This window comes from Haliotis rufescens, unplaced genomic scaffold, assembly GCF_023055435.1.
Source record: "Haliotis rufescens isolate VD_foot unplaced genomic scaffold, xgHalRufe1.0.p SCAF_17, whole genome shotgun sequence".
Classification (NCBI taxonomy): domain Eukaryota; kingdom Metazoa; phylum Mollusca; class Gastropoda; order Lepetellida; family Haliotidae; genus Haliotis; species Haliotis rufescens.
The window spans coordinates 20421969-20440780 of record NW_025963857.1 but is presented as its reverse complement, the minus strand read 5'-3'; the positions used below and the strand labels follow the sequence as shown (position 1 = coordinate 20440780).

Sequence of the window (18812 nt, the reverse complement as noted above, 5' to 3'; positions counted from 1 at the left end):
TAACGCCGCTTTAACAGTATTCCAGTTATGTCGCGGCGTGTCAGCTTAATGTGGGAGGAAAGCCCGAAGTGATGCAGGTCTTAGACGTTTTCAACTTCGGTGAAACCAATGAGCACGGATATGGTGCTAACAAACCTAGAAACATAATTGGGGCGAACTGGGATTCGGACCCACAATCAAAGGTTTCTGGCGTGCCCAAAGGGACGCAACTCTGCACAGCGAATCGCGGCGCCGTAGACGACTGGGCCACCCGTGCCCCTAACAGTGAGTGATTGGTTGTGTGGATGGTTGATTGAGTGCATGGTTGAGTGAGTGGTTGGTTGAGTGGGTAGATGGTTGAGTGTGGTTGAGTGGTTGGTTGAGTGTGTGGTTGAGTGTAAGGGTTAGTGGTGGAGTGAGTGAGTTTGGTTTAACGCCGCTTTTAACAATATTCCAGTTATATCGCGGCGTAGTTAGTGGTGGAGAAGGTGGTTGAGTTGGTAGTTGGTAGTTGGTTGAGTGGGTGGTTGGTTGAGTGTTTACGCAACAAATACTATTCCGACCATTAAGCTAAAACAGAAGATATAAATATTAATATATATGAATATATAATAACATTAAGAACAAATATGAAATATTACAATATTACAGTGACTTTAATGTAAATAGTTAAAGTAAACTGTTTTACAAGAAGAAACAAAGATGTTTCTTCTACTGCCAACGAAATATATAAGTACCATGTACCTTGTTTCATGAGAGTAAATAATATTGTACTTACCTTGTAGGTTTTTACCACAGACCATGTTGTAAGGTCGCCGTGAACAAATGTCGCCCAGGTGAGAGGTGATTACATTACAGGTGGGTGAAGGCCATGATAAGCCCACCAACGCAGATGGCAACATTGACGAATGTACTCTTATCAATTCGTGGGAGTTTTCTGCACGCGCGTCTTTACCACTTAGCAATAAAAACAAGAAGAATTCAGTCACGTGACAAACGGTAGCTTTATTGTGCCGACTCATTGATATATTAAGGGGAACACACCATCTTGTCTCACTCCTCCTTTTTCCATTAGCCGATGACTAAATCTGAAACAATCCACACACAAAACACGATGTAAATATAGAAACATGAAATGGAATCATGATCCATGGATGCTTGAAAAAAATCCTGGTTATATTATTTCGACGTCATGTATTCTTATTAATGATCTCTGAAAGTGTGGGTTCCCATGTGGAAATCTTCAATGCTGAACTGAAAACAGCTAACAAATAGCAATTAAAAAACCTGTTACATGTGACCGAAATGGAACATTGCCATTAATGTTCCATGCCATGCGTGACATCATGTATTAAGAAAACAATGGTTATACGAATGATGGTTCCTGCTGAATATGTGTATCTACTTGTACTTGTACTAATAAGGCTAAAATAAAAAAGGAAATACTTCAGGCATCAGTACGTCCCGCAAAACGCAAAAGCCTGCATGTCAGTCTTTGTATTGCCAATAAAAGTAGACATTTTTCCATTTGCCTGCGTCACGTGATGCAGATATTCCAACCTCATCACTTTTGTTTACAATAAAACAAATTTAAATGTCCTACCCCTCCTTGTGGAAATATGTGCCCGGAAATCATTTTATGCCGCCGAATGAAAGTTGTTCATTATATCATGGTATTGGTCAATATTTAATCTGGTAACATTTCTGGGTACAAATAAGTGGACATGACAATATTGTTCAAATAGGTTCCCTTCACCTTTTTCCTATGACATGCATTGTCAACTTAGATTATGACTCTGCAGGCTAGAACTTTCACACATTTCATTCAAGTAGAATGTCGAAGACTTTGCAAGTGAAAGAATAAAAAAGTTGAAATCCTATGTCTTTATTGATACAACAGTTTCTAAAATACATCTAAAGATATTTAATAGAAGTTTTAACAAGTCAATACTGTGTATATATAAACACATTCACCATGTAGCAATATCAGATATAAAGTTTACAATAAGAGAATGAAAAGTAATGTATCTTTTATGCAAACGATAAATTGAACGTGTAACATATTTACCAACACACTTATAAACTGCTATATTTTCATTTTCGATAGGAACATATTTTTTGCAACTGAAGTGATGTTTAAATATATTATTCCTATACAACATTTCTTAAAGAGATAGGACAAATACAGCGTGCTTGCAACAGTAAGGACATATAGGCAACAGTAACAATTTACTGTTGATTTGTTTCTTTGCGTGGAGATATGTGCTTGAAGGTGAGAGAGAAAACATTGACTTTGAACAATGCTGTGGAACGTACATTCAGTATTTAATACTACTATCAAGTTTGAATCTTTGAACGTAGTAACTTATTTTGAAACAGTCTAAGTAACTACACTAACAGTCTAGACAACCTTTCAGCATTAGACAATAATAGAAGCACCTGTCAACATCACGAAAACAAGGCACTTCTTTGATATGCATAATGTACAAGAACTGAGAAACTTGACAGCCCAAATCCTTGTTGGTTCTGACGACATTACTTATTACAAAAACAGATAAAATGTTTCTGTTACTGTCCGCACTCCGAACTGTCCCTGAAGAGCGGTATAGATGAAAAATTAAGTAATCGTGATGCCTTCCAGGTCAAACTCATTCATTATATATGGTAGTAAGTCAACATGGTGGAAGACACAATGATATTCCTAAATATACGCCAAGAAATAAGTTAAGCACAATCTATTCTTTATTGTCATACATCCCGATTTTTTTTGTCTATCTGCATGTGCCATTAATCTTGTTTTTTTCATACGTGTCCAAGATACCTCCGATATAGTTGGTACAAGAACTTTAATGGCAACAATTAGGTCTTATCACATGACACAAACCAGCAGAAGAAACAATTGAAACGGTTGTCAAATAACTGTTACCATTACAAAACATGATATAAGATAATCGATTCCGGTTCGTGTATTTCGATATGACACTTTGTAAATGAAAGTAATTGTTTTTGTCATAAAATTAAAGAAGAATACAATAAAAGAATTCTATCAAACCATGACTCTTTTATATTTGACTGTGCATTAACTAACTTTAAGCCATTACGATGACGTCACACTATTGTTGTTGCAGTTGGTTCTGATTTCAGTGGCCATTCTGAAGGTGCATTTTAACAAGTAACACTGGGGCAACTATACGTCTTTATGTAAAACGGTAGAGAAATGATATATCAACCATAACCAGGGTAGTCAAGTAACTTTTACAATTGAGCAGTTACAAAACCCGTCATCAGATAATCGATTTCAGTTTCTTTATATCAATATGAGTGACTATCGTGATTTTTAAAAAATGAAATATGAAAACTATAAAATTTAAACATAGTCTGTAGGTGTTATATTGTTTGTTTGTTGTTTTACGCCTCACTCAGCAATATTCCAGCTATATGACGGCTGTCTGTAAATAATCGAGTCTGGACTAGACAATCCAGTGATTGACATCATGAGCATCAATAAACGGAATTGGGAATACGATGACATACATCAACCAAGTCAGCCAGCCTGACCACCCGATCCCGTCGCAAGCTCCGACGTTCAATACAGTTTGGCCCTCACTCTATGAAGGTTCACACTCCAAAGAACTCACACAAAGTGAAAGTCAGTTCTTAAATATTGGGGAAGATAGAATATTTATGATTACGTGTTGAAAAATTGAAGTTGAAGGACAGCAAATTAATTCCTGGCACTTCATATTCCTGTTCTTGATTTTGGGGGTAATATGCCCTATTTAACTGCTCACGAGGCATACATATCTATACACTCACCACAAAGGCCGCACATGGAGGCACAGTTGGTCTGAGCCCATGCTTTATACAGGGTACATGTTGACAGGCCGTACTCTTTACAGTTAGAGATCTTGTCAACGCATTGATGCGAGGGCACAGTGTGCGTTACGGTGAAGGGATTGTGCGGAATAACGAAACCTGGGAATATAAAGTGGATCAATAACAAGGAAATATTTATATCTTGATCTTATGATTAATTTCATAAATGGAAATACTTTCAGGAAAGTTCTCTCCTCTCTTTATCCTGACATAATACTAACGTTCAGTTAGTTATTCGCAAAAATGTTCCTACCTTTCTTATTGCAGTATCCACAGGTATTGGCACAGTTAAAGCTTGCCCACTCCTCGTACTGACCGCCACACCCCCAGCCCTTGAAATCCTCGCAGAAGGAAAGGTGGTCAGAACAGGTGGCTTGCCGGATTTGAAATGGCGCTGGACAGAAATGTATCCAATATTGCATATTGCTGTACGTGTACACTCCGTTATAGTGCGTGTGCGTGCGCGTGTGTGTGTAAAACGATACATCTTAAACCGTCACGGCCTTCTTGATAGGTGCTTTATAGGGTTATGATCCAATTATGATAATTTGAAACAATATGGTTTTTTTAACCCCAGGAACAGATTGTAGTGTTTCTTGCTGCTCATAGCAATGTTGTCACTGTTTTTATTACTTGGGGAAACAATAACCGCGAACACTGTAGATTAAACTTTTGACCTTGGACTTTAAATAGTATTTCTTTCATTGTTGTGGTTTTGATGCTCATCGCCATATGTCTTACCTGCTACAGAGATGTCAACCAAAAGTATAGCGACTACGAAAACTGCAACAACAAAAATGGATTTATCAAACCACAATCTACATTTGTGGGAAAAGTCGAATCAAAACGGTTATATCAGATTCCATTCAATTTCTAAAATATTCTTCATAAGAAATCCTCATTGTATACATGTTATCTTTCAAAACGAATAAATAAAATCAGTAAATAATGGAAACTTTGGTGAAAAAATAGGTATAGAACTACATACCTTAAAACTTTATTCATTTATTACCATAACTGTCCAGAGAACTTACCATGTACTATGTCACACGAGAGCATGTTGACCTTGGTTTGAACCAATGATTAAAGCTGATGTGTCGGCGTTGACTATATTTCAGGTGGGTGATAGGGAATATGATAAGACCGCCAACGCATGTTTGAGTTGTGTCAGCCAAGTAATGTCTACACCTCTGACCTAGCAATATATAATGTTGTTGTACACATTGAGTGTAACCAGAACACATTCTTCACCACTATACCAGATGAGGGGAGGTATCCAAGAGGGAGATATGATGAGTTGTTTCGCTGAAAACTCGTGTTCTATTCATTGCTTATGAACAATGAAACATATTTTCCATACATTTCCATGATATCTACTCACTGTCTACTCGGGGTATTCTGAATCTGACGGAAGAAAACGTTTATTTGCGACCCCTGTCCCGATAATACTGCCATGCTATAGAACGAAACACACAACTGTGATCACTCACTCACTTCACGAATACCCAGAATCGAGGTATTTAAATCTCTTATAACTTTTGTTTGTATCTCTATACGCATCGGCAATTGTCCTTAAAATGCATATTTCAACACAAAATAGTTTATGGCCCAAATTCACTGTGTCATTCAGTTAAGCATTTGATATGTGATGTTATTTCTAAATGTAATATAGACGTAGAACATTTTGTGAACAGTCAGTACTTTATGGTTAAGGAATGGACTTGGTCTGGTTCCCGAGATCTTGTTCACGACACCACTCATACTGTTTATCTGTTAATGTCTTATCTCAACATTCACGTCAACTATTATAATAATCAGAGTGAGAAACTACATGTAGTATTCCACCAGAGGTTGTTGATTCGCATTGGTGTAAATAATAACAGCAAAACACATTTCCGTTATCCTCAGAAATCTCTGCTGAAAGCAGAATCAAATATCGTTCGATTCCTACTGTATCACCAGCTTGTGTTTATGAATCATTCACAAATACTGATGATACCAGGTGTTCGCGCAAAAGTGAACGTATCCTGCCCCAACTGTAGCACCCGTCACAAATGCATCCAATGGCAAGTCAATTGTTCACCTGAAAAAAAGGACTTGTTTGTCACTGATGCGTCAAATTTGGAAATGTCGTCCACATGTCTACCATAAAACCTTTTGGACCTTTTGAACTTTTGAGCAAGAGTTTTATGACGCTTTTTGAAATCTTGGTAGAAAGAGCATGCTTAACTGTACCTAAAAAATTGTGAAATGTAGACACCAAAGGCTGGAGCTGCTGGAATATTTTTCGACGTAAAGGGACTCTTGACTATTGAAGTCATCCCTGGCCTTTAGTCACACAGTCCTGCGGAGAGTTTGTGAATCTCTGTGTATAGATCTAAATATGAAACAGATGAGGTTGTTTCACTGGTCATTTCCAGTTAAGGCCTTCAAGATCTCTCGCGGGGGCACGGGTGGCCCAGTCGTCAAAGGCGCCGCGATTCGCTGTGCAGAGTTGCGTCCCTTAGGCACGCCAGACACCTATGATTGTGGGTTCGAATCCCGGTTCGCCCCGATTATGTTACTAGGTTTGTCAGCACCATACCCGTGCTCGTGGGTTTCACCGTGGTAAACGTCTGAGACCTGCATCACTTCGGGCTTTCCTCCCACATTAAGCTGACACGCCGTGATATAACTGGAATACTGTTAAAAGCGGCGTTAAACCCAACTCACTCACTCACTCCAGTTCAGTTTGGTTAATCAGTGGAAGGGAATTGGCTATTTGACCATTACTGAATGATATCGGATGAAGTTTAACCTCTTGACCCAATATCCTTGTTTTAATGTTGCCAATCCGAGCAGACATTGCTATTCATGTGCATAAAGAAACAGATCAACACAAAGGGTAACATAATGGGTGCCATTGCCTAATTCTTGCCTCGACGTCATATCGCAAAATTTAACACAGATGACATCAACGAGGAAGTCCAGCACCTAACAAATTGTTCTGTTTGCTTCTATTTTTTGACAATTTATACTGATCCCATTAAGGTGGAGCTGTAAATATATCTATGGTCACAACGATTAGTAACAAGTGTCCGATAGAACAAGGAATGAAGCGTTTCCTTAAGTTTGTTGTGTGGGATAGTGGTGAACAAATTGTCTTTTGTTTGTTTGTTGTTGTTTTGTTATTTAACGCTGCTAAATGTATTCTAACCCTGGATCTTCACGGGCCAGCAATATATCTCTCTTTGTATGGATTATATGGAGCGTTTGTATCCAGTACAAAAGAGGAATGGACATGTCTTCAGGTTTTGGAATAAAGTAAAAAACTGATACTTCTGACGCGTGATTTTGGCAGATTTCATCCTCAGTTAACATACTGACCTTATATATTTGGTATTATCATTTAACTTAAGCATTTATCCATGACATAAGCTTATGACATAAAAACATGTATGTCATACCCCAATGACATAAGTATGCAAATTAGATATGCAAATTAGATAACCGGAAGAGCGAGCGGTTTGATTTGAAACTATATATTATAAGTGAAGTTACACCAGAGATATAATCAGATTACACAGAATCGTTGTTGTTACCGTTATTAAAGTTTCAATTATTCTGCAAAAGTCTGTTCAAGTATTTTGTTTAAAATAATCCGAGGAACTTTTTTTCTCAGCGAATTGTTTATTTTGGTTTACATGGCTATGGAAAACATGTATCACTACGCACGATCTATACGTAAGATTTCGACAAGTTGCTGATGTTAATGTTTAATGCAATTATTCCTTAATTTGGAAGCAAAAATGTGAAAATGATAAATAGAATTCATCAATCGTGTTTTTTAATATGGAAAATATCAACCTCGTCCCGTTAATCGGTATTTGCCTCGCCAAAGGCTCGGCAAATACCGATTAACTAAGACTCGGTTGATATTTCCCATATTAAAAAACACTCGCGATGAATCCTCTATTTATTTAATACCTTATACATTATAAGTTCTTTGATCAAACAATTAATGCTTACATATGATGGTTATGTTATCTGAGGCCTTGTCAGTGGGAAGCTGGCTGGTACAGAATGGGTTTATTCAAATTCTGCAGCTGTTTCCTGTTTTTTCAGCTTGTGCATTCTAAAGATGGTTAAAATTTGTTAAAGCTGCTTGAACTACTTAGTATATGTCACTGATGTCACGGTGTGATAAGTAAGTGACAGAGGTAAACACTAAGTGGCTCAGGTTGGTTGTACCTGTGGATACAGTGTTGACAGATCAAGGATAAACATAGGCATGAATCTTGGATTTGAAACCCAGCGGATCCGTACCGTCACACATGAAGAAGTAGTTGGGTAAATTGTAGTTTATTTGTGCTGACTGATACATGTAAAGGGAAAACAAAACACAAATGGAATCAAATTACTTCTCATTGTACCGGTGTCCCTCGGTGTCGTTGGCTAGACGCCAGTCAGTCACACATCTGAAAAATCCACAAAACAAAGAAATAATAGGTATGTATATGTTATTTTACATTGGCATATATAAATGATTTCAGGTTAATCCATCCATACGGCATGTTACACTGATTGTTGTATCCCGTATAACGGTAAGAAAATGGCGGGGGGGGGGGGGGGGGGGGGGGGGGGGGACTCGCTGACTTTGTTGATGTATGTCATCGATCCCAATTGCGTGGATCGATGCTCATGATATTAATCACTGGATTGTCTGGTCAAGACTCGATTATTGACAGACCGCCGTCATATAGCTGGAATATTGCTGAGAGCGGTGTTAGACAACAAACCAACCAACCAACCAATTACTACTGTATATAAGCCGCATATAAACTTGTATTAAGTAATATAATTTAATAGACTCAAACTTCTATTCATATTCTTGGATGTTGCATTATATCAAACAAAGCAAACAAGACATTTATCAATGTAAAATTAACCATCAGATGGCCGCCTATTCACAGATTCCCTCACCAATCCCACCAACTCTTGTCAGGACAACTAAGAAAGCTACGGCGACGCAGTATGTACATCAACTGGCCCCAAAACACCTGTGCATATACGTGTCGACTATGTGGTAAGTGAGACAGTGTCAACTTGAAATAGCTCGTAATACGGGGCAAAATGCACGAGGCCTTTACTCTCTCTCAATATATAATATAATATTCGTTAAAGTTTCAAAAATGCAAATCCATTGTAGGTTTCACAAACAAATGTGAAGTAGTAAAAATGTTTGGTTAAGCTCATAATTATATATGCAGGTTACTATTTTACGCATGTTGATGAAAAGAACATACCAGGAGATTTTTAGATTATGTACTCATTGTTATTTGAACGAGGTTAAAGATGAATATCACGTCTTGTTAGTTTGCTTTAAAGATCGATCTTGCCCTTCAACACCAATGAAGATATGAGAACAACACTTGCGAAACCGTAAAGAGGTGGGGCAGAAATGATCCAGAGAAACAAAGATACGACGATGACCGAGTGTCTACATTCCATTATCACAGAAACTTTGGCAATGAAGAATCAGCTCCTTGGGTTCCAAAGCTTCTGACATCAGATAAAAATTAATCTCGCTTAAATCACAGCAAGCCACAAGTAACTCTCCAGTAGGAGGGCCAAGATGGGCTATCTCATAAACGTTTCGTCTTTTTTCGTGGCCTTTGCCATACAGGCAGCCCGACCAAACGCGTGCTTATTTGGCAACGTTGGTGTCGAGACTGCTGCATGGAAACATTGACCTTGACCTGTATATGATATTCTTCATTCACAGGGGTGTTGGGATAGTCTAGTTGCAAATGTGAAGGTCCGTCATGCTTAGGGTTGATTCGGTGTGGAATACTCATGCTTACCGTAAAAGGCGACTATGCTTGTTGTAAGAGGCGACTAACGGGATCGGGTGGTCAGGCTCGCTGACTTATGCATGTCATCGTATCCCAATTGTTTAACGCCGCACCTGGCAATATCTCAACCATATGACGGCGGTCTGTGAATAATCGAGTCTGGACCAGATAATCCAATGATTGATATCATGAGCTTATGGATATCCAGGCAATATGGATACGATGGCATGCATTAACCAAGTCAGCAAGCCTGACCACCCGATCCCGTTTGTCGTCAAGAGTGCAAGAAATACACTGAACTGGCCAAAACAGAAATAGCCGTCATATAGCTGAAATATTGCTGAACGCGGCGTCAAACAACAAACAAACAAACAGAACTAAAACTTGGTTAAAAAACTAGAGTGCATTTTCAAAGTATGTTTTTGCAACATATTGTGCAATATGAGTTCAAGTATGATTTGTTGAAAAGGGATGGTGTTTTAACTAAGTTCGCTAAGTCTGCGCGATATATCCTCATACGAGAGTGAAACAAATAATAATGCCGTCGGCGGTTCACTTGCTGTGATATTACTAAACGGCATAAAACCACACTCAACCCCATATTCCCATTTCAAATTAATCTGTTCATTCATATAATTTCCACAGTTATTTGCCCATTACGCCAAGTGGAATCTGTTTCGGCAGAAAATCTAGACTGGATATTCTCTTGCATTGAAAAGCTCTATTTACTCACGTACATTATCGTACATATTGCAAGACGGAAATTTGAGTCACCATGCAGGCATCTATACACGCAGATGGGAGATTTATTAACAATACTATCACGAGTTGAATTTGGCACTGAATATTCATGAGACTGTGTGTGGTAATAATCCCTGACATAATATCGTGCCACAAAACTTACTTTTAGATAGTCATTTGTTTGGGCACAATTGACGGTGGTTCCCCAATATAGTCATGCACACATTCCTTGAAGAGCACAAAAACAGTAAACAACAACAAGGACATATTGGTAGCAGTCAGACACTTGATGCTGATTTTTTTCCCATGTATCTATATGTATCTATATACTCACCACAAATGTTGCACATGGAAGCACAGTTGACCTTAGACCAATCTTTATAACTGCTACAAACATTCAAGCCGTAGTCCTTACAGTTGGAGATCTTGTCATCGCATTGATGCGAAGTGTATGGAATAACGAATCCTGGGAATAAAAGAAAGGTTAATATCAGGAATTAATGTTTTCGTAACCTTTTAATTAATTTCATACATAGTAATGCTTCGTAGTAGTATGGAATTATGTACATGTATATACGAGGGCTGGTCAAAAGGTCTAAGCCTGAGTAGATTTCAACTTTGGGCCATAACGAAGTGAACTAGTCAGTATAGTACATTGTCCGAGCAGTTCATTGCAAGTGTATTTGGTCTGTTGAGGCCGTTTGTATATAATTGACAGTCAGCTGAACGTAATAGGGGTCCAAATAGACACAGAAATGGAAAGGAACGAGTACCGAGCAGTCATCAAGTTTTTCACTTTAGAGAAAAGAACTCCCCAAGAAATTCATGACCGCATGACACAAGTGTATGGGGATAAGTGCCCTGCCTATTCCACTGTTGAACGTTGGGCGGCTGTGTTTAAGGCTGGGAGAACAAGCCTTGATGATGACCCTGGGTCTGGACGTCCCTTAACTCCCATCAATGAAGATTCAATATATGACGTTGTGACGTCATATGACACAGTGCCATACCCTTGGTGAAGGTTATATTTTATTGTATATATCTTTGTTGGTATGCACTCAAATACTGTGCTGTGTATAAATAGAGAATCTCACCAGAGTGTCTTTTGATATTAAATATATCACAGCACGAGTTGAAAAAGTGGAAAAACTCCGAGGCTTGCTCCGAGATGTCAAAAGACACGAGGGTGAGATTCTGTTTATCATCATACATTATTCTTCCAGCTTTTTCCGTTTGTAGTTATAAGCAGTGTCGTAAGTGTAAAACCTACTGCTAACAGCTTTAGTGGGAGCCAGTAGTTTTGGATGATAAATGTAATTATCACCACTCCCCCACTATATATGACCTATATTTGTCAGTTTATTTAATTAAGATTGATCAAAGTAACTATGTGATCATTTAAAATTCTAATATTTGTTAATAAGTTATATTTGTAATGTTCTATTTGTATGGGTAGGTTTTTTGCATGTTTTAACTCTGAGTATTTATTTCCACAGGGCCTTCATTCATTTTTTGCATATAATAAACAACTGTCATCTGAACCACAACCTACGTTTGTGTGATATATTCCAGAAACCATTCAGGTTACACTTTTACGAATTTTTCTCTTTTCTCTATATCGTGCCCTAAAATATAGGTGCAGTTGTTATTCTTTTGAACAAAACTGGTCCTACCGTTGTTATCGCAATATCCACATGTCTTGGCACACTTCATGTGTGCCCACTGCTGGTACTGGCCACCACAACCCCATCCCTTGAAGTCCTGGCAGTTAGAGATGTGGTCGGCGCAGGGGGTGCCTCCCTGGGGTGGAACTGTAGCTGGGGGGATATTTAAAACTATGGCACTATATCCAATATTGCTGTGGGTTACAGTTAGTATAGTGTGTGCGTGCGCGTGTGAGTGATTGTGTGCGTGTGTCCAATGCTGTTTAATACCCTACCACGGATATCTTGATAACCGCGTTTGAACAGTGTTGCGGTACGATTATGATATAATACAACACAGATCATGTGACAAAATAAATTCATTTAACCTAAAAAACATAGAGGGGCGTATTTTACTGCTTGTGGCAATGCTGTCACTGTTGCGGGAATCAATCAGAAAGAACTCTATACATAACACTTTAGACTTTGGGTTTTTAATGAGTATCTCATGCATTATTATGATTAGAATTACACTGTAGTTATCCCGATATATGTCTTACCTGCTACAGTGATGTCAACCAAAAAAATACCGACCACGAAAACTGCAACAAAAAAGGGTTTTTCCAAACCAGAATCGACATTTGTGGGAACTGTCTAATCAAAACGATTTTATCAGAATCCGTTCAAATTCTACAAATCCTCAATTTATTCATGTAATCTTTCAAAATTAATATGCGTGTACAAAATGATTGAATGATAAAAATTGGGAATAGAACTTAATACCTTAAAACTTGGAATTTATTACCATTATTACTGTCGTAGGAACTTACCATGTACTATATCACTGGAGAGCATATTGCACCTTGGTGTGAACAAAATGTGTAAAGCTCACGCGTCAGTGTTGACTATATATACAGGTGGGTGACAGGAAATATGATAAGACCGCCAACGCAGATGAGAGTTGTGTCAGCCAATAAATAAAGCGACAAAACCCTTTCCATATCCAATAGAAATCTCTGCATAAAAGAGAGTCGATTGTACGATTCCGACTATATCATGAGCATGTGTTTATGAATCACTATAAAATAGTAATGATACCAGGTGTTCGCGAAAAGGTGAGCATATCGTGCCTCACCGGTGGCACCCGTCACAAACACATGCAAAGACAAGTCAATTCTTCACCTGAAAAACACGGGACCATATCTATCCTTCCCTTGTCTACCATAAATCATTTTGCAAGCTTTGCTGAGGCCTTGCATGGTGTAGCCTTGATCAAACAACTTCTGAGCTAGTATGAAAGAGCATGCTCGATTGTATCTCAAGAGTTGTGAAATGTAAACACCAAATGCTGGTACTGTTGGACCAAGTATTGTCTAAATCTTTAACCTAACGATGTCGCTGTCCACACTGAGCGTCTTCCAGAACATATTCTTCACCTCTATACTAGTTGAGGGAAGGTATCCAAGAGGGAGATGTGTTAGCTGGTCACGTGGGCCACCTGGGTCCTATTCTCCGTGTATATACGATTTGTGAAACACGCTTTGCATCCATTATCATAATATTGTCTGCTCTTACAAAACTCAAAATAAAAACCTAATCACTGTCTCAATCTGTCCGGGGACACGGGTGCCCGAATTCCCTGAGACCCCGCGGGCACACCAGAAATATATGACCGTGGGTTCGAATCTCGGTTCGTCCCGATAATGTTTCTAGGTTTGTCAGATATGGGAATTAGGGACAAATTTTAAACTTGCCTTACCCCGGACATACATTGGAAGGATTTTAATGTTTCATATTGTACTCAAACACAGAATGTTCTATCTTTGTACATGTGTATACAAAAATATGTTTGACAAATGTTCTTTTAAACATAACTTTGCATTTATGACATGCATGTGGATGTAAAACCTTGTTCTTGTCGTTATATTGCTGAAATAATGCCGATGCGACGTTATATTTTAACTCACACTCAACCCACATTTTGAATCAAAGGAAATATGTTTCCTTTCACATCGGGGGCACGGGTGGCCCAGTCGTCTAAGGCGCCGCGACTCGCTCTGCAGAGTTGCGTCCCTTGGGCACGCCAGAAACCTATGATTGTGGGTTCGAAAATTATGCAAACGTTGTCAGATTGAACATGTGAGATTCATTCAAAATGGTTGTATAATGTAGTTAATCTGTCTTCTAATCTATACCAGTAAATAGTTTACTGAAACAGCTCAACATAAAAACTGGTCTCTATGAAACGGGATCCATAAGGTTATCAATTTTCTTCAAAATGGGTTTAATAATACCAGTTAGCCCCGATTACTGTGATATGTCAGTTTCGAGTTCAGCATTAAAAATACGACGAAGAGAATAAATGTTATCTCAGAAAAAGGTCCTGGCGTTTTATTGCGTTTTAGTTTTTGAAACGCTGCTATAACCTCGTCTGATGTAATTTAAACATGGCGTAAAATGTCACCATATTCTAGAATATCGAGGTCGAAATCTGGCAATGCGCTATCTTCAATTCTATTTTCGTTTATCATCGTCACCTGGGGGCACGGGTGGCCCAGTCGTCTAAGGCGCCGCGATTCGCTGTGCAGAATTGCGTCCCTTGGGCACGTCAGAAACCTATGATTGTGGGTTCGAATCCCGGTTCGCCCCGATTATGTTTCTAGGTTGTCAGCACCATACCCGTGCTCGTGGGTTTCACCGAAGTGGTAAACGTCTAAGACCTGCACCACTTCGGGCTTTCCTCCCACATTAAGCTGACACGCCGCGATATAACTGGAATACTGTTAAAAGCGGCGTTAAACCCAACTCACTCACTCACTCACTCACTATCATCGTCACCTATTACCGTAAGGTCGATTTTCATTTTAACAATTTGCAATTTCACTTTGAGATCATCATTTGCTAATATGCTTAGTTTCTTTCATGATATATTTATAGGTTTTTTTACAATCTTTGCTTACTTTACGTTAAAGAGCTTCTGTGGCTTCTTGATACTTTAGAAAATGGTTTCGGCTTTTTAAAAAATGTGTTTACGTCTGTATTTACATTCAGAGCCAAATCAAGGTTTACTACAACAAGGCTGAATGTCACTTACCTTACTTGGAACATGTTCTCCGTGCTGATTCAGTGGGCCTGTTCATGCATGATGGCCTTGAACCTCCCGCAGTGACAAATCTTTCAGACTCAGACTGTTTACATAATTATCTGCAATGTTTCCTATAAATTCATCAACCTTGCAATATTCAAATTTGCCCGGTTTACTTTAATGTTGTTGGCATGGTTGTAATCTGGTTCTATCCTAGAGACTTGTCATTCAGTACATGCAGGGTAAAATATACTGATCTGTGTACACTGATAATAAAAGGCAAAATTCTCCTTTTTCAAAATGGGAGATCATAGGAAGGGCCATTACATAATTACACAATCTATTGTGCCGGTATCTTTGCAAGTAGTTTTGCCATGAAATCTATCTGGACCAAATCTACCATTACAAATACACACTTTGGCATGTTTCACTCAATCTAACTCCATAAGTATTTGGTTTCAGTTGTGACCCGGAAGTGTTTATCCTAGCATTGAAATCCCCAGTGAGAATTTGTGTATCCGTGTTGGATGAGATATCAGTAAGAATCCCTTACACTAATTTACCAACCTGGACTAGAAATAAAAGACAGCAATGCAACCACCCTATCTGTTTCATATTAAGATATATGAATAAAGATTCAAGGTGACAGAAAAACAAGTCCACAAGACCGTTTGATAAGAGGGATGGCTTCAACTTTCTAAGCGTGAACATTCTCTTTGTGTCGAGCAATATTCCAGCAGATCCATCCATTCGTTTCTCAATGTCACAGCTTAATGGGGGTACATTCGAGCCCGATCTTTCTGTCAAGATTTCAAAGAGCGTCTTACAGCTATTGCTCAAAAGTTGTGTGATCAAGATTACATCATTCAAAGCCTCTGTAAAGTTTTCAAAACGTTTTATAGCACACACATGGACACATAAGTTCCCTTGTTTTTGTTGTTGTTCAGGAGAGACTGACCTGCCTTTGCATGTGTGACCGGTGCCACCGGTGGGTACGGATACGCTCATCTTTGTATACTCACTATTTGATAGTGATTCATAAACACATGCCCATGATATAATCGGAATCGTACAATCGACAGAGGCTTCTAATGAATATGAAATATGAATATGGAAAGGGTTTGTCGCTTTTATGTTAATACATTGGAACATGCCATAATTTGAGAGTCTATAACCTTCTCAGGGTAGGTATGCTACTCCTAAGTACATATCCTGGGTCAGGTTAAACATACACCCTGCTATTTTCACCCACTTCAGTTTCCTAGTCGTGTAAAGTTGCATATGCATATCAAGGAAAAACTTCGCGCAGAGTACAAATGTAACTTTAGAAATCCGGAGCTCACAGCTGAAGTCAAAGCCACAAATACTTATGCTGTACCCGTCCTTTCGTATTCTTTTGGTGTTGTTGATAGGAAGAAACAAGAAATTCAGGGTACTGATACCCTCACACGAAGAATAATGTCAGACAATAGATCCCACGACCCACCCACCCAGATCCCAACACCCACCCACCCAGATCCCACCATCTCTTCCCTCAATCGCTTATATTAACCAATATTAATTGGAGGACGTAGTTGATTAACGTGGAGTCTCTTCATGAGAGAATTGTATTGTGCCCTTTTTCACACATTTATTTGTCTGATGAAACTCTTGTGAAACATGTCAAGATTCATGATGAAAACAAGACATTCTACAGTTTTCTTAAACGAGCCAAGGATGTGGGACATAATCTCAATGTCAATGTTGATTTTGTTGATAGTTCTACACTGCTGGACGGTATAAGAGAAGTGCCATATCAAATCAGCCCAGACAAGTAGAGGCTATCTGAACGCCCACTGCATCGAGTTGAGGTGCAGTGTGTTGAGAAGATCAGCAACCCCGCTTCGCTTGGATGAAGTCGGATGGCCTGAAAATTGAAACGGCAGAAGACTATTCTGTTTGCTTGTCAGAACGAGTCACTTCCCCCTCGGAACTGTCAGTGTGGGACTTTGCATCAAAATGTAAATGACAAATATATACTAGCCACATTAAGAAACTGTGCACGGAGAAAATATAGATATAAGGGCACACCGTCCATATATGAAATATAGGTTTGAACACAGCAATTATTGGAGACATTCAAACGCTCATGCACGTGCCATGCGATATGACGTCATTGATGGGGGCCTATGGACGTGCAATGTGTTACTGCACGTGCATCCTGTGCAGCTGTACACAGCATGTGCAACTCAAAATTCGCTGTCACTTTGGAAAGCATGATCTGTGGTCATTCAAAAATTCAAAACTTCTCAGGCGCAGACACAAGCATAACACAAGCAAATCATGCCAAGATTGACAGCTGCACAGCGTCATGAAGCCATTGGAATGATCCGAGCGGGAATGAGGCAACAACAGGTGGCAACACATTTCCAATGCCATCGTAACACGATATCGGCATTGGTGAGGCGTTATCACAACACAAATGACGTTGCCGACCACCCACGTTCAGGACGTCCCCGAGTAAAGACGCCAAGACAGGACAGATGGATTCGAGTTACACATCTCCGACACAGGTTCCAAACGGCAGTAACGACGTCCCAGACAATACCTGGACTGCGCCGTATCCATCCCAACACTGTCAGGAATCGTTTACGTCAGTACGGGATTCGACCACGACGCCCTGCCATACGTCCCATCCTGACACACTGTCATCGAGTCAACCGTCAAAGGTGGTGTCGAAATCATGTTCGCCAACCTCGAATATGGTGGAGAAATGTTGTCTTTACAGATGAATCGAGGTCAAACATTTCCCACAGTTACGGGCGCCAACGTGTCTACCGGCGTTTGGGAGAACGTTATGCACGCAACTGTATTGTGGAGAAGAATCGTTTTGGAGGTGGCTCTGTGATGATTTGGGGTGGGATAACAGCACGGCACCGAACCCCTTTGGTGGTTGTTCAGGGCAATCTCACCGGTGTTGGCTACAGATATCAGATTCTGAGGCCTGTGGTCATTCCTTTCCTGCAACGTCATGGCCCGGGATTGACATTTCAACAGGACAACGCTCGTCCTCACGCGGCTAGGGTCGCAATGGATTTCCTTCACCATAACAATATCATGTTACTGCAATGGCCTGCAGTTTCTCCAGATCTCTCCCCAATAGAGCATGTGTGGGATGAAATGGAGAGCCGTCTGCGTCGTCTTCCACATCCTCCAGATAACGTCCGTGACTTGGCACAGGATTTGAGGAGGATATGGCAGGCCATTCCCCAGGCCTTCCATGCCCATTTGGTTGACTCCATATGTCGCCGATGCACTGCTGTGATTCACGCACAGGGTGGTCATACCCGTTATTGAGTTTGTGACTTTGTCGTATGACCCCTACTCCATTTTGATCTTCTGAGGTCATCGTAACAGATGTTGTTCAGGTCCCGTTGACATTTTCTTATGGTCCGATCATTCAGCTGCTACAGCGTCTGCATCATTTTGTTCTTGCTGTGTTGTATTTCAATCCAGAATATATTTTCTCCGTGCACAGTTTCTTTATGTGGCTAGTATAGATTTGCAATGAATTTAATGAAACTGTCTAACACATTGTCAGTGGATGCCGAGCTTTGGCACAAATACAGTGTATCTAAAGCGACATGATGGAGTAGCTCGATCCTATCATTACCG

General features: G+C 39.6%; 2 protein-coding genes across 3 annotated transcripts; both read right to left on the bottom strand.

The window, feature by feature from the left end:
• Positions 1-964: 964 nt before the first annotated feature.
• LOC124134024 lies at positions 965-4993 on the bottom strand. The gene is made up of 5 exons (XM_046498639.2): positions 4890-4993; positions 4597-4638; positions 4109-4249; positions 3796-3954; positions 965-1067 (listed from the first exon to the last, which is right to left on the bottom strand). Exons 1-5 carry the CDS (start codon positions 4912-4914, stop codon positions 1051-1053), a joined length of 384 nt encoding a protein of 127 aa, XP_046354595.1. The 5' UTR covers positions 4915-4993; the 3' UTR covers positions 965-1050.
• A 3187-nt stretch (positions 4994-8180) lies between these two features.
• Positions 8181-13004, bottom strand: LOC124134022. Of its 2 annotated transcripts, none has more exons than XM_046498637.2 (5): positions 12904-13004; positions 12634-12675; positions 12104-12247; positions 10765-10896; positions 8181-8312 (listed from the first exon to the last, which is right to left on the bottom strand). In XM_046498637.2, the coding sequence occupies exons 1-5, from the start codon at positions 12926-12928 to the stop codon at positions 8305-8307; spliced, it is 351 nt and encodes a 116-aa protein (XP_046354593.2). In that variant the 5' UTR covers positions 12929-13004; the 3' UTR covers positions 8181-8304. The 2 variants fall into 2 exon arrangements, with proteins under 2 accessions (XP_046354593.2, XP_046354594.2); XM_046498638.2 differs by having other exon boundaries at positions 12104-12241.
• Positions 13005-18812: the final 5808 nt, after the last annotated feature.